The sequence below is a fragment of the Salvia miltiorrhiza genome, chromosome 1 (genome assembly GCF_028751815.1).
Source record: "Salvia miltiorrhiza cultivar Shanhuang (shh) chromosome 1, IMPLAD_Smil_shh, whole genome shotgun sequence".
Lineage (NCBI taxonomy): Eukaryota > Viridiplantae > Streptophyta > Magnoliopsida > Lamiales > Lamiaceae > Salvia > Salvia miltiorrhiza.
In genome coordinates, this window is record NC_080387.1 from 75,073,981 (window position 1) to 75,095,138 (window position 21,158).

At 37.1% G+C, this 21,158-nt stretch overlaps 5 protein-coding genes across 5 annotated transcripts; 3 read left to right on the top strand and 2 right to left on the bottom strand.

Moving 5' to 3' along the window:
* Positions 1-2,425: 2,425 nt before the first annotated feature.
* On the top strand, positions 2,426-3,661 carry LOC131013406 (probable E3 ubiquitin-protein ligase ARI8). The gene has a single exon (XM_057941484.1). It carries the CDS (start codon positions 2,666-2,668, stop codon positions 3,659-3,661), a length of 996 nt encoding a protein of 331 aa, XP_057797467.1. The 5' UTR covers positions 2,426-2,665.
* A 1,915-nt stretch (positions 3,662-5,576) lies between these two features.
* On the bottom strand, positions 5,577-6,209 carry LOC131013416 (F-box/kelch-repeat protein At3g23880-like). The gene has a single exon (XM_057941490.1). The coding sequence runs from the start codon at positions 6,207-6,209 to the stop codon at positions 5,577-5,579; it is 633 nt and encodes a 210-aa protein (XP_057797473.1).
* An 819-nt stretch (positions 6,210-7,028) lies between these two features.
* On the bottom strand, positions 7,029-8,366 carry LOC131006209 (F-box/kelch-repeat protein At3g23880-like). Its single transcript, XM_057933388.1, has one exon. It carries the CDS (start codon positions 8,338-8,340, stop codon positions 7,288-7,290), a length of 1,053 nt encoding a protein of 350 aa, XP_057789371.1. The 5' UTR covers positions 8,341-8,366; the 3' UTR covers positions 7,029-7,287.
* A 453-nt stretch (positions 8,367-8,819) lies between these two features.
* Positions 8,820-10,392, top strand: LOC131006205 (uncharacterized). Its single transcript, XM_057933385.1, has 3 exons — positions 8,820-8,968; positions 9,081-10,102; positions 10,200-10,392. Exons 2-3 carry the CDS (start codon positions 9,081-9,083, stop codon positions 10,258-10,260), a joined length of 1,083 nt encoding a protein of 360 aa, XP_057789368.1. The 5' UTR covers positions 8,820-8,968; the 3' UTR covers positions 10,261-10,392.
* Positions 10,393-15,216: 4,824 nt separating this feature from the next.
* On the top strand, positions 15,217-19,377 carry LOC131013428 (uncharacterized). Its single transcript, XM_057941498.1, has 9 exons — positions 15,217-15,666; positions 17,679-17,711; positions 17,842-17,918; positions 18,140-18,224; positions 18,311-18,497; positions 18,610-18,679; positions 18,817-18,886; positions 19,034-19,120; positions 19,285-19,377. The coding sequence occupies exons 1-9, from the start codon at positions 15,217-15,219 to the stop codon at positions 19,375-19,377; spliced, it is 1,152 nt and encodes a 383-aa protein (XP_057797481.1).
* The last annotated feature ends 1,781 nt before the right edge of the window (positions 19,378-21,158 follow it).

The following is a 21,158-nucleotide window of genomic DNA, read 5'->3' on the forward strand; positions in this document are numbered from 1 at the left end:
ACGTAATGATCTTCCCCATGAACTGGTTCAACCCCCCCCCCCCGTGACGCACAAACAAAGTAAACTTATCACTGAAACAAGCAAAACAATAAACCATATTTCAGAAACTAAGATCGGCAACATACATTACAAGAAAAATCTCAAACAACAACTACATGCAATACAATAGTCACCCTCAGCAACAGTAAAAAATCTACCACCAAAAAACTGTGTTTCAGTAACAACTTACGGATTAGACATCGCTGGTGATGAAGAACACACTCGAACACTTGAAAACGGTACGAAGACACCTTATTCTTCCTCGGACGACGATGACGGAAAACAGAATTGCTTGCGACTGTTGGTATTTTTACTTCTCAAGTTTTTACCTTTTAATCCTAATTACAACCATGTTATTTTATTTATTGGTTAAACGACGACGTATGGCTCCAGTGGGCTCTTGTTTTATGACTCAACATTAGTCATTCCACGTATGTGCCACGTCGAAACCATTAGTGGCCGGAAAACGTAATTAGGGGAAAATTAAGCATCGGAACCACGATCAAGAATTTTAATACCATGTTTTGAATGTCAGGGGAAATTCGCGAATTCGGCGAAACTTTGGGTATTTTAATGCTATTTGCCCTTGAAAAAATAGTAAAATTCACTAATTGTTTGTGGATTTACAGTCAATTAATGCCTCAAAAAAAATTATGAAATGCAAATCAGTAAAAAGTAATTAAAAGTTCCAAAAAGCCTTTCAAAACTAATAGAAAATTTGAAAGAAAAATATCTAGATATTTTGGTGGAAATTTTTTAAATAGATAATAATAATCGTTAGTTAAAAAGATTTTGTCAAGATCTTGGTCATTCATTTTATATCCTCCAATTATAAGATGGTTTTATCTTCATTTTAATTCTATTATCTTTATTAGAGCTATTTTATATAATAATATAAGTAACTTATATAATTTTATTTTCTAAATATAATATTCCAAAAAATATAATTTTTTTTGCCGTGCATCGCACGGGAGTAATACTAGTTATGTATCGAAAAAGATATAAAGATATAACCACCAGTGGAGGGCAAGGGATGGAAGAGAAAGCTTGGGCATTAAAGTCGAATGATACAACACTTGGACTCTCAAATTGGTTTCTGGATAATGAAGATGCTGCCCAATAACAAATACCCTCTACATACACACCCCCATTAGAATCGAGGGCAATGCAACAATCGGGGTTTGAAATCGGCTTCCAAGAATACGATTTAAGACAATACAACTCAGTTTTCATCTCCGACGGACCATGTCTGAAATCTCGACTATAAGTTCTTACCAACTTATATTCGTCGGATATAATATCATACCCGAGACCACAGCCATACAAAAGGTCTTTAGCTACTTCATTGGACTTCATTGGACTTAACAGGTGGATTAAGAAACTTTAATTCGTTATTTATTAGGTTGCAAATGAGTATTTTGCAATCAGAATCAGCAAAATACATGTGATAACTCCAATCTCGCAAGCATCAACTAAACTCAAATTTTGGTTTTTGACCAAATCTATTTTTTTGGTCAAAAAATACATAAACATTTATATTTTTGGAATTTGACCGAGCCGAAAATTCGTCGGCTAATAAATTGATTATTTGAATTCTGATGGACAATCCGAAGGTACCGTTGGAAAACTCTTAATGTTATCTTTCTAATGATACTTATATTGTTGGGTTTTGATAATCGGAAGTAGTAAAAAAAATGGCATGAAAGTCGATGTCACGAAACTGTATATTTTTCCCTTTTTCGATCATTTTCGGTTACCAAAATCCAATAATATAAGTATCATTAGAAAGACAACGTCAATAGCTTTCCAATTGTACCTTCAAATTGACCATCAGAATTTAGACAGTCAAGTTATTGGCCAACAAATTTTTAGGGTCATGTCAAATTCCAAAAAAAATAGAAGTATATGTATTTTTTGACCAAAAAAATAGATTTGGTTAAAAACCAAAATTTGGGTATAGTTTGTGTATTTATAGGCAATTAACCCTTAACTAAATTTCATAATTTACACACGCCAAAGATTCCATGGATTCTGAAGGCGAGGGTTTCTACAGCAGCAGTAGTGATACGGCGGCGGATGACAGCTTCGCTGATTACGCCGCCGTCAGCCGCCTCCAGAAACCCTACAAAATCCTAACAGAGGGCGACATCCAGCAACTCCTCGACGACGATATCTCCACAGTTTCCGACGTTCTCTCCGTCTCGAGAGGCGCCGCCTGCACCCTCCTCTGCCAGAATAATTGGAATCTCAGCTCCGTCTACGACAAATTTTTCGCCACCGACGACAGGAATCACCAAACCGCCGCGTCGTCGTCGTCGTCGCAGCGAGAATTAGGGCAAAATCTGTGCAAGATATGTTACGACGAAATCAGCCCCCAAAACACGGTCTCCGCCGCCTGCGGCCATCCCTTCTGCGCCGATTGCTGGAAAACCTACGTCGCGGCGGCGATCGACGACGGCGCCGGATGCCTGACGCTGCGGTGTCCGGAGCCTGGCTGCGGCGTCGCCGTAGGCGTAGATCTGATCGAATCGCTGGCCTCCACCGACGGCAAGGAGAAGTACCATAGATATCTCCGCCAATCCTACGTGGAGGCCAGCCGCCGGAGAAAGTGGTGCCCCGCCCCGGGATGCAATTTCGCCGTCGAATTCGACGAAGGCGGAGGCGGCGGAGGCTACGATGTGACGTGCGGCTGCTCTCACAAATTCTGCTGGAACTGCGGGGAAGAGCACCACCGCCCCGTCGGCTGCGAGACGGTGGCGAGCTGGTCGGAGAAGAACAATTCGGAGGCGGAGAACACGCAGTGGATCCTCGCCTACACCAAACCCTGCCCCAAATGCCGCCGCTCCATCGAGAAAAACCAAGGCTGCAATTGGATGACATGTCGCCCCCCTGCGGATTCCGATTCTGCTGGCTCTGCGGCCAGGACTCGAGGTTCCACTCCCGCTGCAACAAATACGGCGGCCCCGCCGCCGGCTATGAAAAGAATGCTAAGAGAGAGAAGGCGAGGAAGGATCTGCAGAGATACACGCATTACTACGAGCGGTGGCACGCCAACGAGCAGTCGAGGAAGGCGGCCGTGAAGGATCTGAAGACGTGGAGAGACGACGACGGCGTCTCTAAGCTCGGCGAGGCGCAAGCGGAGGCGCCGGCGCAGCTGCAGTTCGTGACAAAGGCGTGGGAGCAGATTGCGGAGTGCCGGCGCGTGCTGAAATGGAGCTACGCCTATGGTTACTACATGGAGAGGGAGGCGCCGAAGAAGGTGGCGTTGTTCGAGCATTCGCAGGGGGAGGCGGAGAAGCAGCTGGAGCGGCTTCACCACTGCGTGGAGAAGGAGATGGGGGAGTACCTCCGGCGACCGAGGGAGGATTTCCAGGAATTTAGGGTTAGGGTTGTTGATCTGACTGTGGTGACCGGGAATTATTTTGAGAATTTGGTGAGGGATTTGGAGAATAATCGAGCGGAAGTTGTGGGCGGCCGCCGCCGGAATGGTTTGGAGAAGAAGAAGAAGAAGGATGACGATGAGAGGAAGGGTTTGGAGAAGAAGAGAAAGAAGAAGGATGATGATGAGAGGAATGTTCCTAGGAAAAGAGCAACTTATGCTTTTAGGTTTTCTCGTAATTAAGTATTGATGATGAACGTGCACGTTTGTTTTGGATGATTATTATTGTGAGAATAGTATAGTTTTTTTTTTTTTTTTTTGGTTTTAGGATTATTGAGATTGTTTCAATAGTAACTTTATGATTAGAAAATCATAGACTATTCATTAATTTATGCATGTTGAATTATGAAATTTTTGGTAGTACAATATTCTTGTTATTGGTTTTGGTAGTATAATATTCTTGTTAAATATAGAAAAGAGAGCAATGAATATTGCCTATATATTCAAGAGCTTTAATTTGTACTCGGTCCAATTTTTTATATACGTATACGTCTCATTTATAATGTTTCAATTCAATAAAAAAATAAAAATAATAATTTACTTACTTTGTTTATCTCTTTTCATTTACTTTATCTTTATCTTATTTTTTTCACTACTCTATCTATCTCTCTCCTTATCTATCTTACGGACGGAGTAATAATAAAACAAATAAAATTATGACATAACAGCTAAATTCATACATTTTCACTACTCAGTCTATCTCTCTCCTTATTTATCTTTCGGAGGGAGTAATAATAAAGCCAATGACATTATTACATAACAACCAAATTCATAAGTAATGTCGTCGTTCCCCTTCATGGCCTTCAAATAAGTGCCGCCGCAAACCATCACCTCCACCGCAGGTGATCCCATCCTCCTTGCTGGATTCGGCTTCACCGGCAGCATTGCGAGGATTATCCGGTCGCCCGGAAATTAAAATTTGAGTATAATTATTGTATTTATGGTGGAAATTAAAATATTGTTGATAACATTAGCCAAATCTATAGTGGAAATTAAAATATTGTGTGGGCCTAAGCATGTGAAAGCCCATTACCGTGATAAGTGGGCTTCAGTAGTTGCATATGCTGGTCCAAATTTGTGATGATTAATGCACCCCCAGCCCCACAACACCAACACCAACCCCAAATTCCACAATTGTGAATTTGTGATATTCATATTTTTATATTAATGCATCAACAATATTTATATCATCAAATCAAGAGAAAAATAACCTTTGTTTATATTGATGTCAGGTCGTCTTTAAACTTAAAAAATAAACATATATGGGATTTAAAATAAATTATATGGGATATTCGTGGATAAGATCAAAAGGATTATGATATGATTTAAATTTGAATGCCGTCATGATTATGGAACGCAAAAATTTGGGTAGAATCAAGTGTTATTTATAATAGCGTTATTTATGCTATTCGAGTTAAGATATGGATTCGGATCAGGATGCAAGTCATGGTCTTAGTAAGGATGCAACTCGATTGTGTACCCACTTCAAACATCCTTAATTAATTCCTTGTACTTGAATCATACTACACCTTTGTTACCATCGTATAATTGCAATTAACGGAGACTTGTAAATCAAGCAGAAGTGCATACAATTATATAACTACTTTTCACAATTGAATTTCTATTGTTGCTATAATAAAAGCATGCATCATTGTAAGTTTTGCTTATTGAATAACTACAAGTTTAAAAAGTCACATTAAGTGGTCGTTTGATTTGAGTAGAGGAATGGAAAGGGAATGAAATCAAATAAAGGAGTGGAATGGTAACAATAAGCATTACTTTTATTGAGTGTTTGGTTTAATAGAAATGAATCATTAGTAAGGGATTTCATTTTTTTTTGTTTCCCCTCTATTTTGAGGGGTAACAAATTGGATGATTGGATTACTCCCAAGTAAGGGTATATGGTTATCTTATTATTCAAACCAAACAATAAGTAACGAATTCAATTAACTGATTCACTTTCCAACCTCCAAAAACACTCAACCAAACATGGGCTGAGATGGAATCAGATTCGACCATTAATAATATTCAAAAACAAAAATGCATGACACAAAATCAAGAAGCTAGAAACTAATACCTCTTTATCATGGGCATGGGCCTAGAACTCTAATGGTGAGACTAAACTTTCAATGTGGACATGAGAAGATCTCAACGAAACCAAATCCCTAAACCCTTTCCTATCAAAAACCAACAAATTCTCCATTTTGATCAACAAAAACCCACCACCACTCCAAAAATGAGCCAAGACCGGAGAAATATGGAGAGGACTACAGAACTGATCAAGAACCATAGCTTTCTCCCAAGACTCCTTCTTCTTCATCCAAATATCCAACGAACTCGAATCCTTGCACCAGTAGTACACCGAAAGGCATTCTCCGATCACCCCGATACCCTCCCACCGGCAGCTCCCCCGGCACTCCGGCAGCTCCACCGCCCCCAACACCTCTGTCTTCAAGTCGCAAGCAACCATGCCTCGTCTATCAGTCGTCTCCCAATGAAGACTCCCACTTGCAAACATCCCCATTTCACTTCCTTTATTTTGAGGACGATCAGCCTTCTTACATGAATCCCAACCCTTCACTTCCTCTGATTCCTTCCAAGAATCACTCTTCAAGCTATATATCCAATATATAGATTTGCCGCTAGCTCTAGCCGCAATCGCAAAAACCTTGTAATCGTCGCTCGATTCATCCCAACCGAACCCACAACAGTAGAAATAAAAGCATGACATCGTCTTTGAGTGAGGCAGTTTCTTGGAGATTCTGAGAGATGGATTCCACATACCTTTCTTATACTATAGAAGTAAAGCTTACTAACGCTTCAAAACCCAACCTAATTCGGAACCCTAGAGAGGGGAGAAGAGATACGAATTCAATCACAATTTTATTTTCAGTATATATTTCTCCTAGCTACCTTGTTCTGATATACTATATTTTTAATATCGTATTTATTTATTTTTTGTTATATTTGGTACACATCGGTATTACCCTGTAACTGAAAAATTCATACCTATCATATCTTACTGAAAATTTTGGTATACCTTAAGTTTAGTATTTTTCCAGTACGGTATAACCAGTTCGATATCTATCATACTTTAACCGAAAAGTTTGGTGTACCTTAGTTTCAATATTTTTCCAGTATGGTATAACCGGTTCGATATTTTTCCAGTACGATATATAGCCGGTATATTCTTTTACTTCTAGCATCATACGGCCTCTTCAAAAATGCACCAAAAATGTCCCCTTGGGATGGCCTAGTGGTTGGGGTGGTTGCCTGTTGTCCAAGAGGTCACAGGTTCGAATACTCTCGGCCACAATAACCACTAGGTGGGGTGTGTGTGTGGTTTGTATTATTTATTATGTAATTTCATCAAAAAAAAAAAAAATGCACCAAAAATCTCTTTTGATTGTAATTCATTTTACTCGACTCCGTCGAACTCTTCAATTTTTGCATCAAATTAAACCTAATTATGTATACTAAATTCCATTAATTAAAACACAAATAATTTAAGAATATAAATAATTAAAATACACACATATCAAATATCTTTACACTTGAATCATGCTACACCTTTGTAAATCAAGCAAAAGTGCATATAAATATAATTACTAATTTTCACAATCGAATTTCTATTGTTGCTATTATAAAAGCATGTATCCTTGTAAGTTTCGCTTATTGAATAACTACAAGTTTAAAATTAAAAGTCACATTAAGATGGATTCAAATTTGAAACATTAATAATAGTCAAAAACAAAAATGCATGACAAAAAAATCAAGAAGCTACACCTTTACCATGGGCATGGGGACTACTATAACTCTAATGGTGAGACTAAACTTTCAATGTAGACATCGGCATATTTCAACGAGTCCACATTCCTAAACCTTTTCCCATCAAAAACCAACAAATTCCCAATCTTGATCAAAAAAAACCCACCACTCCAAAAAGGAGCCAAGGTCGGAGAAATATAGAGAGGACTAAAGAAGTCATCAAGAACCACCACTTTCTCCCAAGACTCCTTCTTCTTCATCCAAACATCCAAGCAACTCGAATCCTCGCACCAGTAATATACCATAAGGCATTCCCCAATAACCTCAATACCTTGCCACCTGCAGCACTCCCGGCACTCGGGCAGCTCCACCGCCCCCAACGCCTCTCTCTTCAAGTCGCAAGCAACCACGCCTCGTCTATCAGTCGTCTCCCAATGAAGACTCCCACTTGCAAACACCCCCATTTCACATTTTTCATACCTACTACGATCCTCCTTCTTACATGAATCCCAACCCTTCACTTCCTCTGATTCCTTCCATGAATCACTCTTCAAGCTATATATCCAATATATAGATTTGCCGCTAGCTCTCTTCGCAATCGCAAAAACCTTGTAATCGCCACTCGATTCATCCAAACCGAACCCACAACAGTAGAATTGAAAGAACGACATCATGTCTGTCTCAGACAGTTTCTTGGAGATTCTGAGAGATGGGTTCCACAACACAAACTGTCTTTGTCTATCTCTATCCAGTAAAAGGCAAACCAGCCCATTGCAGCAACCAACGATATGAATAAAATCGAATGGGAATTCCAATTCTAGAGCATCATCAGTATCTGAGCTATCGAGTACAGAGCGTTGCAACAGCGTTGGCAGTGAAGACACATATTTGAGCAGCAAAACCTTGTGGTGGGCTAAACTAGGGTTTCTTGCCGAATTTTGAAGGTGGGTTCTGATGAATCGTTTGCTGTCGATCAGAGATTGCCATGCTTTCGAGACGCACCTGAATCTCAGGAGTGATTTCACCGGTAGTCTTAACAGTATTTCTTTAGTGATTTCTTTGGAAAGAGATGGGTAAATGTCTCGGGTCTCCATAGCTGGCGGCGAACATGAAAATACTTTCTCCTACAAACAATCAAATATCAAATATCCGAACCGATCACCTACCCACCTTTCTTCTACAAACAATCAAATATCAAATATCAAATATATGTATATATATATACGTACATCATCAATTCGCATACCTTCCTTATACTATAGAATTAAATCATACTAACGCTTCAAAAGCCAACCTAATTCGTAACTCTAGAGAGGGGAGAATAGAGAGGGAATTGCGAATGCGAATTCAATCAATTGCAGTATATGATTCTCCTACCATAAGTTATTTATAAATAAATAAAAATTAATAGATCTAACCAAATATAATATTGAGCTAGTCTCTTGTGCATCCGGATATGCAGCCCTGACTCGTTCCGCACGTTGATTAAAGTTATTTTTTAATATATTATAGATATCTTAATCCCTCGTAATCCTTTTTATATTAACGCTTGATGATCCGCAAGTTTTGCACTAATTAGATTTTAATTAGAATCATATTAACGACTGATCCTCATGATCATCTCTCTCTCTCTTCTCTCCCTCACCTCTCTAGAGTTGGCGGATTCGCCTGATTGGGTTGCCTTGAAGCGTTATTAAGCTTTGATTCTATAGTATAAGAAAGGTATGTGAATTTTTACAAACTACTTATATATTTGATATTTGATTTTATCTAGGAGAAAGTATTTTCGAGTTGGTCGATGATGTATAATTCTATTGTTAATTTGTTTTTGTAGATGAATGAGCTTGTTTTGAAATGTTTCGATGGTGGTGGCGATAATAAGTATTATTTATCTATTATGTCTCCTCAAGACATGTCTCCCAAGGAAGGCTTTGAAATTACCAATCTCTTCTTTTATGATAATGAAAATTATGTTAGTGGTAATATTTGTAGGATGCTATTGTATTTCTATTATCATGGCAAAATTGTTCTTTGCAACTTGACAACTAAAGAGCTGAAATTTATTGCTCCGCCGAAGAAACCCATTCAATATAATATCCTTTTCCAGGGTTGTGGTCTCGGATATGATGCTAAATCCGGCGACTACAAGTTGATACAGAAGTATCACCTATGGTCTTGGTGCAATGTTCGACATCGTTCTGATTATGAAGAGACGAAAACTGAGTTGTATTCGCTTAAAAGTTGTTCTTGGAAGAAGATTCCGAGCCCTGATGCTTGTATTTGTGCCCATTGTGGTGTGTACGTTGAGGGGAGTTGCTATTGGCAAGCACGTCTTGGTCCAGCCTTTGGTGGTCCATCAGGTGAACTGGCATTAGATGTTCTATCATTTGACTTCACCAGTGAATGTTTCTCTTGCATCCCTTCGCCGACTGGAGATGATGGGTTGACATATGATCTTGTCGAGTGTCGTGGCTTTTTGGGTGCTATTGCCTATGAATCTACCGATGAAGAATCAAAGTGTGGAGCCAAGTCTTTTGAGCTTTTGGTATGGAAAGAAAGTTCGTGGGCCAAATCATATGTTGTTGCTCTTTACGGCATTGAAAACCCGTTGGGATTGAAGGATGGTCGATTTTTGTTTCTTAAAAGGAAGATATTCGGTAGTGATAAGCCCTATCAGTTAGTAGTTTATGATTGTGTTACGAAGGAGTTGAAGAAATTTGATACTGATGCTCGTGCACAAAATGTGAGTGTTGTCTCTCACGTTGAGGATAGAGTTGAGCTAGTTTATGATTGGATTTCGATGAAGGTGTTTTCTTATGCTGAGAATTGTGCTCTGCTGCCGAATGATGCAAAAATGCAAGTGGTTTATGTTTCACCAATTATGAGTTTATATTATCATTAATTTGTCCAATAACTTGACTAACTAATGTTTTATCTAAACAATGAAGCACAGCTCACAAAATGCTGAAGAATTCGTCCTCGAAGGTTTTCAGAAGATCGACATCCAGCCATGAAAGCTCGAAAGAAAACCCACATTTACTGTGATAAGGCTTTGGCTTTTTACCTATATCTTGTGTTATGTCTCGTGTCGTTGTGCTTGGAAATGATACATTGCAAGAATGTCAAAGTTGATTCCGATTTGTTGAGGAAGATTTCTCATGAATAATACACTTTCAATAGCAAATTTTGATGAAAAGAATATGGTTGAGGAATTTGGTCGAACACCTTGTTAGCATAGAAGAAAACTCTAATACTCTCAAGCTGGCAAGAATAAAACTTGCTGATATAAAAAGATAAACAAAAGTTTAGCCATTTTCCAATACATATATAAATACAATCTATTTATTCTCATTGAATCGCTACTTCAACATACTCAAAAAACAATCAAAACCAAGTATATTATATTTTTTTCCAATTGAATATCTATTGTTGCTATTATAAAAGCATGCATTCTTATAAATTTTGACACCTTACCTTATGTGACTTTTCTTATTGAATAAATAGAAATTTTAAAGGTAATTAAAATTCGAAACATGTAGCCTCAACGCAACCATTAATAATATTGAAAAACTAAGGCAGTTTAGAGTTTAATGTGAATGTGATGGTTTTGCTTCTTCTTTTTTTGGTGTAATTTTCAAAATGACTAGAATTATAAAGTTGATAGTGATCTATAGTTTCTATCCCAACAGCTCTCTATCTCTCTTGCAACAACTTGCACTTGACTTAATTTTGGCCGTCAATTAAGCTCTAATTTCGTCGCAGTCAAACTCATGTAAAAATTGCAACAAAAATATAAATTTATGTATTTTTTGGTTTACTTAAAAGTTCATGAGAAAATTACAACTTTTTCCAAAGTTCGTGTATTTTTTTGTCATACCCCTGGTTCTATTCAAGTTTAAATGATCATTCTAAATTTAGATTTAAATTCAAATACTAATCATTTGAAAGAAAAAAAAATACATATTCTAGAAAGTATGATTATTTATTTTGATAGTACATATAATCGCCTGGGTCAGGTTTCGTAAATATTTAGGCCCAGCTTGGCTCAGGATAACATGTATAGTGGGCCTTGGCAGGGCCCATGCTAGTAGATTGCAATGGGCATTTCCGTGGGTTCAACTAGGCTGAGTTTGGTGGGCTTCTTGTTGATTTTGTATAGTTTTTTACTTGGTGGGCTTGGATCTTGTTAGCTAATGAATAGTACCGTTGAATTAGTCTTTCAACAAGTCTACTAGCATGACCCACTTTGCAATTTCTTTGTTTCCACACTTCCTTTTATTAAGTGTGGGTCTAGCGGGTTGAGTGGGTCGCAAAAACGGGTCAACAAAACGAGTGGGAAAGACCCACCCAATCTCATATAAGATAATAAGAGACCGGTCCTATGAATTCAATTCTCATAAAATTTATCTTAATTCAATCAAATACATATACTTTGAGGTTGTGTTCTCTTTGGTTGTAAAGGATAAACAAAATTTCACCCTTTAAATCCTTTCTTTCTTTTCCCACATTTCCTACTTGACCCTTACTCATTCCTCATTTACACTACAAAGGAGGGATAACAAAGTAAAACTCATCACACGAGTATTATTGATCTTTTTACAGGTAAAAAATGTATTAATTCTAGTAAATCTATGCACATAATGCCAAAATCATGACAAGAATACCAGGCACTGGTATCAACAATACGATGTCAAAGCAGTCGTAGCGACTTCACTACGGCAGATCTTGTGATTTGCTTTCATGCCTCAACTTGCAATAAGCCAAAAGTGCAAAATGGGAATTTAAAGGAACTGTAATTCGAGCCATAACAGTATGATGTCGAAGCAGTCGTGAGGACTTCCTAACTACGATGTTGCCTGAAAAAATTGAGCATCTTACTTTCCTGATGAAGACTGCAACCATGAGATCTAGCTCTGGAATCGGGCGATGAATCTTGGAACTTTCATGCCAAACCCGTGCTTCGCCCTATCCACACTGTTAAAAAATCAATCACGTTGAATTTATCAATCAATGGAGAGGAACATATATATATGCTATTTGGAAATGAAATGGAATAGAGGAGAATCACTGAAGCTGATATGCAACATCAATACATTTTTATTGGAGCAAACATATGCGAAAAATGAGCACTTGATACAAAATGAGCACTTGAGACTCTTCTAAGAGGGTGTTTGGCTAAGCTTATTTTAAAGAGCTTAGCTTATAAGATGTTTCAAGAGCTTATAAGATATGGAGTAATTTTTAAGAGCTTATAAGTTGTCAAACTGTTTGGATAATTGAGCTTATAAGCTAGAAAGAGAATTTTTTGTTAGAGAGACAAAATATTTTTTTAGAAAGAGAAAATCGAAGAAAAATGAACTTGAATGATATATAATGAAAATAATAAATTATAGTTGAAAAATATTTGTAAAATGATCGTTGCATATGAGATTATAAAAGAATAAGTTGGGGTAGATGAACTTATTTTTTGGGGAGCTTATTTTTGGAGCTTATAAGTTGTTTGGGAGCTTATTTTGCCAAATACTTTGGAAGATCTTATAAGCTCCTAAACAGCTTATAAGCTGTTTTGATGAGCTTATAAGCTCAGCCAAACACCCTCCTAACTATGAATTATTTGGAAAAAGCATATAAGCTTGACGGCTCGACCAATCAATCCTTGGGCTAAATTCTAGCATTAGAATTTTGAATTGGTCTCCACCTTAATTAAGAGTGTTAATGGGGTTAGTTGCTAATCAGACAAAACCATCTTTCACGATTTGTAATTTCCACATACACGTATACACGATAGCGATTTTTCCTTTTCTTTTTCTTCTATTTTGCTATTCAGATATTGATTAGTGAAATTTTCTCGTTGATAAGAATTTTCCGAAACCATTTTATACTCAATCCTAAATTTATTATCTTTGGCTTTTTAATGCCAGCCACTCAATGCAAAAAGACTATATGTTTTGCAAAAAATCTTTGCATTAATTTCTTTCTCATCAAAGATCAACAAATTGCCTACAAGTCTACATGGTTAATTTATTAGAGATGGCCTACCTGTGGACCTAGACTTTTATCGACTATTAATTCAACAACACTACATTAAATAACGTAGGAGACTAAAAATCAATGTACAATAACGATTAAATTAATAAAAAAGAGTATATATTTTGCAAAAATTTCGTTGCATTAATTTCTTTCTCATCAAAGATCAACAAATTGCCTACAAGTCTACATGGTTAATTTATTAGAGATGGAACTTTTAGTCCACGATTAGTTCTTAAGTACAAAATGAGACACCAATTATGAACTAAAATATTACTCACTCTGTCCTTAAAAATTATATGGACCAAAAGATATGACACGGGTTTTAAGAAGAAATTGGTAGTTTTGTTTAAGTTGCAAGCATTTAGTTTTAAGTACAAAATGAGACACCAATTATGAACTAAATTATGATACATATATTAATATTGTACACGAATTAATTGATTTAGTCTTCCATGTCAACCATTTAGTCTTTCCTTCTCTAAAAAAAATAGTCTTCCTCTCACCACATCCACAAGCATATCAATGGCAATTTCTTCTATTCCCACTTTTTTGTGTCTTTCTTTATATTTATGATTACTAGCTACAAAAAAATCGTTACGCGGATTGGCCTACTTGTGGATAGTGGTGCCGCCGGTTCAGGAACCGACGGTTCCGGGCCCGAACCGGCGGTTCAGGGTCCGGAATCCGGCGAACCTGAACCGGCCCGGATGAAATTAAAAGGGCCGGTTTTCTGACCCTGAACCGGCGGTTCCGGTCCGGGCCAAGATCCGGCGGTTCAAGGGCCGAAAATCGGCGGTTCCGGGCTTTTTCGTTTTTTTTTTAATTTTTTTTTGTATTCTTTTTTATGAAATTAAATGATTTGTGATGAAATTTCAAAATTCTAATTTAACTTAAATCTTAAAATATATAATATAAATGACTTGTGTAGAAAATTTAATGATTGTGATGAAATTAAATGATTTATGTCATATTTTTTTTCCTTTTATGCAATTAAATGATTTATGTCATTTTAAAATTAAATGACTTGTGTTGAAAATTTATATTTTATGAAATTAAATGATTGTGATGTAAAGCAAGAACAATAAAGTATAGCAATTGAATAAGCAAGAGAATAGCTAAAGTATTATAGAGCAAGAGCAATAGCACATAAAGAATGGAGGAGAATTAGAAGTAGAAGAGAGGAGAGTGTAGAATTGTTAATACAATGGAGTGATTTTGAAGGTGGAAGAAGGGGGGTATTTATAGATAAAATTGGGTGGGGGAAAATGTGAATTAGATAAAATTGTGTGGGGGAAAAGTATAAATATAATGTTGAAAATTTGAAAAAACAAAATAAAAAAAGCAAAACATTTCAAATTTTGAATTGAAGAAGCCAAGAAGGCCGGTCAAGCCCTAGGCCGCTAGGCGCCTAGCCCCCTGCCCCCTAGCCTGCGCCCCTGCCCCCCTGCGCCCCAGCCAGCTGCTCTCCTCGGCCCCCGCACCGGACCGGCGGTTCAGGGTTGGGGGAAATGGGAACCTTAACCGGCCCGGATAACTGGCGGTTCGGCCCTGAACCGGCCCGTCGGTCAACGGTCCGGGCCGGAACTACTTGTGGAATATATGGACTAACTATCAGCTAGACTTTGTAATCCTAATGCAATAACGACTTTTATTACTTAGCAAACTCTTGCAAATAACTAATTAATTTTTAGTAATTATTAAATTCAATTTTTGAGTGATGCTATTCGATAAAACTACCTATGGTCCATTCTAATACCAAGCTTATTGCATTAATTAACAAATCAACTCATCCGCCTCCTAGAACAAATGAAAGTTGCTAAATTAATTAATAGATACTTTATAAGTGCAATAGTCTTTCAAGTGGCTTATTTAAAGCCACTTGCACAAGTTTGTAGAAAACACAAATCACAATACTATCAATTAATAGCCTCTTCATCACAATGCTTCCAAAGTTGTTCTTCGTCATTTCTACACTAATTTCCTCCTTCATTTTCACTACTCATTCTTATAATACCCAATGTCTTCACCATCAGAAAATCTTGTTGCTTCAACTCAAGGATGAGTTGAGCTTCAATTCTTCTCTTTCAACAAAATTGGTGCGATGGAATGAAAGGGATGAGTGCTGCAAGTGGCACGGTGTGGAATGTGATGTTGCTGGCTACGTCGTCAGTTTGCAGCTCGATGATGAGTCCATTTCTGGTGGAATCGCGGATTCATCGAGTCTCTTCAGACTTGAATATCTAGAGAATCTTAACCTGGCCGACAATAATTTCAACGACACTCCCATTCCGAAAGGTATTCACAATCTCACCTATTTGACACACTTGAATTTATCCGATGCTGAATTTGGTGGGCAGGTTCCAGCTGAAATTTCTTCCTTGAGGAGGTTGGTTAGTCTCGATATCTTCTCTGATTATCCAATATCAGTGAAACTGGAGATGCTTGTCCAAAATCTAACAGGGCTTCGAGAGCTCTATCACTACTACAAAAGTTTACATACATAACAGTGAATAGATAACGGTTTTTTTCAAAAACCATTATGTATGAGCGCACTTTTAGGAATAGATAACGGTTTTGCGAAAATCCGTTATTTATGTAGTGTTGTCTAAATGCATAGATAACGGTTTGAACAAATGCGTTATGTTTTTGCGTTATCTATTAGTTGCATACATAACGGTATTACAAAACCGTTGTGCCACCGTTATCTATGACCATCTTTTATAACGGTTATTTTAACCGTTATATATGAGCGCCTCAATACTGTTATGTATTACTTTTATAGTATTTATTTTTAATTTTAATAATATTATAAAAAATTAAAACCCTAATTTCCTAATACACCCATCCAATCCACTCTCTCTCTCTCTCTCTCACCGTTCTCTCCTCTTCCTTTTCTCTTAGCCACCGCCTTACTCCCTTCAAACCAGGCGGCTACTGTCGCCGCCAGCCCCCATCCTCGCCGCCATTCTCCACCGTCCTCGCCGCCGCATAGTTGTTCGCGCCGCCGTCCTCGCCACCATCCTCGCCGCTGAGGCCCTTTATCCCTTTCTCTTTTGCGAACAGCAGCGGTCCGAGCCGCCGCCGCTGATGTATCATTCTCTGAAACTCCGGCGCCGCTTCTGTAAAATCTGGCGACTGATTTTTGCCGTTCTTTCCCTCTTTTTCTCTTCGTCTCGGTTTCCCTCTCTAATCCCTCACTGGAAGCGCACAATTGAAGGGAAGAAGTCGAGCCCTAGCTTCTCTGTCTGAAATCGCCGGTCGCCGCCCTGGCTTGACGCCGCCGCGTCTCCCTTGGTCGGAGATCGCAACACCGCTAAAGTCCTTCCTCTGCTCACAGATCGAGCCCTAGTTTCTCTCGATCCAGCTAAGATAATTTTTGGTTCTATCACTCTTTGATTTTTGTTTATTTGGAATCTGAGGTTGTGATTGTTAGTTTGGATGAACCCTAACTATGTGGGGTTATGATTGTGAGTTATTTGCTGGTTTTCGATTGCTTGTTTGTATTGACATGCAACCCCTAGGATGAAACCTAAGTTTGGATGTGTTTGGTGCAAACTGATTGTTGGTTAATTTGTCAATGATGCAATCTGATTGTTTCTTCTTTGGATGCTGAGGCATTGTGATGCTTACTTGGGGTTATGATTGTGGGTTATTAGTTGGTTTTCGATTGCTTGTTTGTATTGGCATGCAACCCCTAGGATGAAACCTAGGTTTGGGTGTGTTTGATGCAAACTGAAATGTTAAAATGTCAATGATGCAAACTGAAATTTTAATTAAGCTGAGACATTACATGAGTTTACATGCTAAACAACAGGTTCATGCTTTTATAACTTCATCTGCTGCATGCTAATTTTTCAAATGGATTTTCAGGCCTGCTCTTTTCTTATTACCTATGCGGATTGAGTAGCTGTTTTTTCTTTTGAATGATTACCTGCAGCTCATCCCCGTTCTGTGGATTACCAATTTCTCTTGATGTTTTCAAGTGAAGTTGGTGTTGAAAATGTTGATTTGTGTAACGTTGTCCCTTCATGTGATGAAAACTGATGTAAAGCATTGTAGAGTTCCCATGTGATGGAGCTTGCTGTGAAACTTGTTCAGTTCATTATAAGCACGCTGCCTGCCGAAGATGTTTATTTAGAGCCTCAGCAGAGCTATCAAATATGGTGATTCTTAGTAGTGAAGATTTTATTGTAGCCTCTAACTTCATCTTCCAATGCATTTATTGTGAATCTTATCATGCTTGAACTACCTCAATTTCAGGGAGTGTTATGTTCAACACTATAGTCACTAACAAGTGATTGAGTTTTATCCATTAAGAAATGAGCTTATTTAGCCCAGGGACTTTATAGATTGTGATGTGGGATGCTGAGTTACATTTATGTGAATGATATTCTATTTGCAGTTTGATTATATGTTTGGAACGAAGAGGCTGCAGGTAATTATGTAATTGAAATTATGCTGATTTGATAAGCTTTTAACCCAAAGGTTCTTTTGCTTAACGCAGCCCTTTTTAATAACAGTAGACGGCAGTTTAGTGTTTATTTTAGTGTTTCACTGTTTGACAGATAGCTGTTCAAAACATAAAAATTGTTGAAGAGTTTGGTGGGTACAATTATGCATCAACAGATCTTGCTGCTCTGTGGTGAGTTGCCACATTTAGCAAAGGTTCTTTCTGATCCTTTTTCTTATTGTAGCACACTACTAGTTGCTAGGAGTAGTGTACCCCTGGTTTAGAATAGGGTCAGATACCTACAATGTTGGTGCCTTTTTACTGTTATTGCTATAACAGGTGCTGATAAAAAACTTGTAAATGTAAGCCTTGGAAAGTGTTCTTGTTCTAAGACTTACATGTACAATATGTAGGTACCGACTGAACGAGGAAAAGGCTAAATGGATTATATATGTTACTGATGTTGGCCAAAGAGAGCACTTTGAAATGCTTTTTGCTGTAAGTTTGAATGTCTTACACTTCATGTCTTTACATAAACTCCCTTGCATGCTGAATTTCATGCTGAGAGAGTGATGCACTTTCAGGCGGCCAAACGAGCCGGTTGGCTTCCAGCTGATGGCAGTAAGTATCCTAAAGCTAGTCATGTCGGGTTTGGGCTTGTCCTTGGAGAAGATGGAAAACGATTCCGTACTCGCAGTACTGAAACTGTCAAACTGGTTGATTTACTAATTGAAGCCAAAAGTAGATGCAAAACCGCTTTAATTGAAAGAGGTTAGTTGTGTATTCTTTCTCCTCGGCTCTAATACCTGAGTTGATTCATATTGTTCTGCTTATGCTCTGAAATGAGAAAACCGGACCTAACAAGTACTTAAATGCATGCCAGGCAAAGATAAAGAATGGACTGAGGAGGAGCTTGATAAAACTGCTGATGCAGTTGGATATGGGGCTGTTAAGTAAGTTTCCTGCATCTTGGGCTGTTTTTCTCTGATGAGTATTGTTCTATGATGTTTTGGCTAGAGAGATTATAAATCTTTCACTAGCTGTTGCTAACAAGATCTCTCATGATAGTCAATTTTTGTCCATAAAACAGATATGCTGATCTGAAGAATAACCGGACAACGAACTATACATTTAGTTTTGACCAGATGCTCAATGATAAGGTGAGTTACAAAGATCATAAACATAAGTGAAAGAATTAGTTAATAGCATTAAATGACAAGTTATTAATATTGTAAAATAAATGTTTTGCTCCACATACCTTCTGTAAATGAAAGTTAAATTCTGTGACTGTTGTTTTCTGGTCTCAGGCTCAGCACTTTCTAAAAAATCTATACAAGGAGGTAGCACTTCGATTGCAGGGATGTGGAGTGCAAGGAAGAGCTTTTACTCTCAAGGTTGTGTCTCATTTTCTCAAGTAAAAGAGTATATATTTTGATGCAACTGTCACAGAATGTATCGGCCATTAATTGATGCTTAAATGCTTAAACAACTATTCAACCTTTATTCTAGGGTTTACGGTTTAGTTTTTTCTCAAAAACCTATTCAACCTTTATTCCAGATAAAGAAGAAGAAAAGTGATGCAGGAGAACCAGTAAAGTACATGGGCTGTGGGGACTGTGAGAATCTCAGTAAAGTACATGGGCTATGGTAGCTTGGGATGGCTTGAGGTCAAAAGACAACCAGAGAATCATAGCAGGTTGATTAACTAGTTCTTGAGGACTTGGTGATAGAAACATTGTATGATAGATTTTTGTTTTAGCTATAAGGTAGTTGGTATTTTCAATTTTGAATCGGAATATGCAATGATGATGTATACTTGATATTTGGTTCATTTGTATAATAATGTATGAATTTTTTGGATGATATATAATATTGTTATCGTTGATTTTATCATTTTGTCGTTTTATAAAAATTACAAAATTTAAAAATATACTACAATTATATAAAGTGCAAAAAACTGTTATAAAAGGTGCAAAAAATCGTTATGTATTCTAATTAAATATAACGGTTAAAATTGTTATAAAAACTGCAAAAATCGTTATAAAAAGTGCAAAAAATCGTTATAAAAAGTGCAAAAAACCGTTATGTATTCTATCAAAGATAACGGTTAAAACCGTTATAAAAAGTGCAAAAAACTGTTAACTATGATAAAAAAAAAATTAATACATAACGAAAAATCTTAATACATAACGGTGAAAAACCGTTATGTATAACCTTTATAGATAACGGATGCGTACTGTTATGTATGACGCATTGTACCGTTATCTATGCTACTATACATAACGGTTTTGAAACCGTTGTGTATGACGTATAGAATAGATAACACCACTATACACAACGGTTTTTTTGCTCATAGATAACGGAAAAAATCCGTTATCTATGAGCGTTTTTCTAGTAGTGTATCTTGATGGTGTGAATGTCACTTCCTCTCATGAGAGGAGAAAATGGAGCCACATTATATCATCATATTTACCCAACCTCACCACCTTGAGCTTGCGTGGTTGTGGTTTATCTGGCCCTTTAGCTAAGTCCTTTGGGCAACTCCATTCCCTTTCCATCCTTCGACTAGATTTTAACCATCTTATTTTTAAATCCATACCTATTATAAAAAAGTCTTATTTTATAAAATTTGATTGATCTATTATATTCCTCATATATATACTTAATTTAAGGTCAATTGTGTAATTTAATGTATTATATCTTTTATATTATAAAAATCTTATAAGCTCCACCAATCAATCCGCAGGCTAAATTCTACAATTAGAATTTTGAGTTGGTCTCCATGTTAAGCGTGTTATTGGGTTTAGTTGCTAATGAGACAAAACCGCCTTTCACTATTCACGGATAACCTTTATAGAGGGCCTGGGCTGGGCCCATGCTTGTGGATTGAAATGGGCATGTTCGTCCGTGGGTTCAACTCGGTTGAGTTTCGTGGGCTTCAAGTTGGTTTTGTATTCTGATGTATATCAAATAGATTTAGTTTAATATCTAATGAATTAATATATATTTATAATAATATATAATATGTAATTTATGAACTTAATAAAATTTCTTTTCTTTTCTTTTTAATAAAATTTCTATTTCAGCAGTAATTTATGAACTTAATTTTAAAATAAAATATGTAATAAGGGTGAACTAGGCAATTCACATATTGTTCCCAAGTCACTTTTTATATTAGTATAGATATTATTCAAATTTAAATTTAAAAATTCAAAGGAAAATACTTTAATAATTTAAATCGTTGAATTAGACTTTCAAGTCAATTATTCAAGTCAACTAGCATGGCCCACTTTGCAATTTCTTTTCTTTTCTATACATGCTAATCATCATAACTATCATGAAAACATGATTGATTGAAATATATGTGGAATATTTGAACAAAAATATTTAATTTCTCAATAAAACCTTACACTATATGTAACACCCGGTTTT

What these genes read in the sequence shown, in the direction of transcription:
- LOC131013406 (XM_057941484.1), top strand. Translation starts at nt 2,666, where the DNA reads ATGCAATTTCGCCGTCGAATTCGACGAAGGCGGAGGCGGCGGAGGCTA.
- LOC131013416 (XM_057941490.1), bottom strand. Translation starts at nt 6,209, where the DNA reads ATGTCATGCTTTTATTTCTACTGTTGTGGGTTCGGTTGGGATGAATCG.
- LOC131006209 (XM_057933388.1), bottom strand. Translation starts at nt 8,340, where the DNA reads ATGGAGACCCGAGACATTTACCCATCTCTTTCCAAAGAAATCACTAAA.
- LOC131006205 (XM_057933385.1), top strand. Translation starts at nt 9,081, where the DNA reads ATGAATGAGCTTGTTTTGAAATGTTTCGATGGTGGTGGCGATAATAAG. An exon ending in CTGCCGAATGATGCAAAAAT is followed by an intron (nt 10,103 to 10,199) that starts GCAAGTGGTTTA and finishes AATGAAGCACAG; the next exon opens with CTCACAAAATGCTGAAGAAT.
- LOC131013428 (XM_057941498.1), top strand. Translation starts at nt 15,217, where the DNA reads ATGCTTCCAAAGTTGTTCTTCGTCATTTCTACACTAATTTCCTCCTTC. An exon ending in ACAGATCTTGCTGCTCTGTG is followed by an intron (nt 17,919 to 18,139) that starts GTGAGTTGCCAC and finishes TACAATATGTAG; the next exon opens with GTACCGACTGAACGAGGAAA. An exon ending in GAAGAGCTTTTACTCTCAAG is followed by an intron (nt 19,121 to 19,284) that starts GTTGTGTCTCAT and finishes CCTTTATTCCAG; the next exon opens with ATAAAGAAGAAGAAAAGTGA.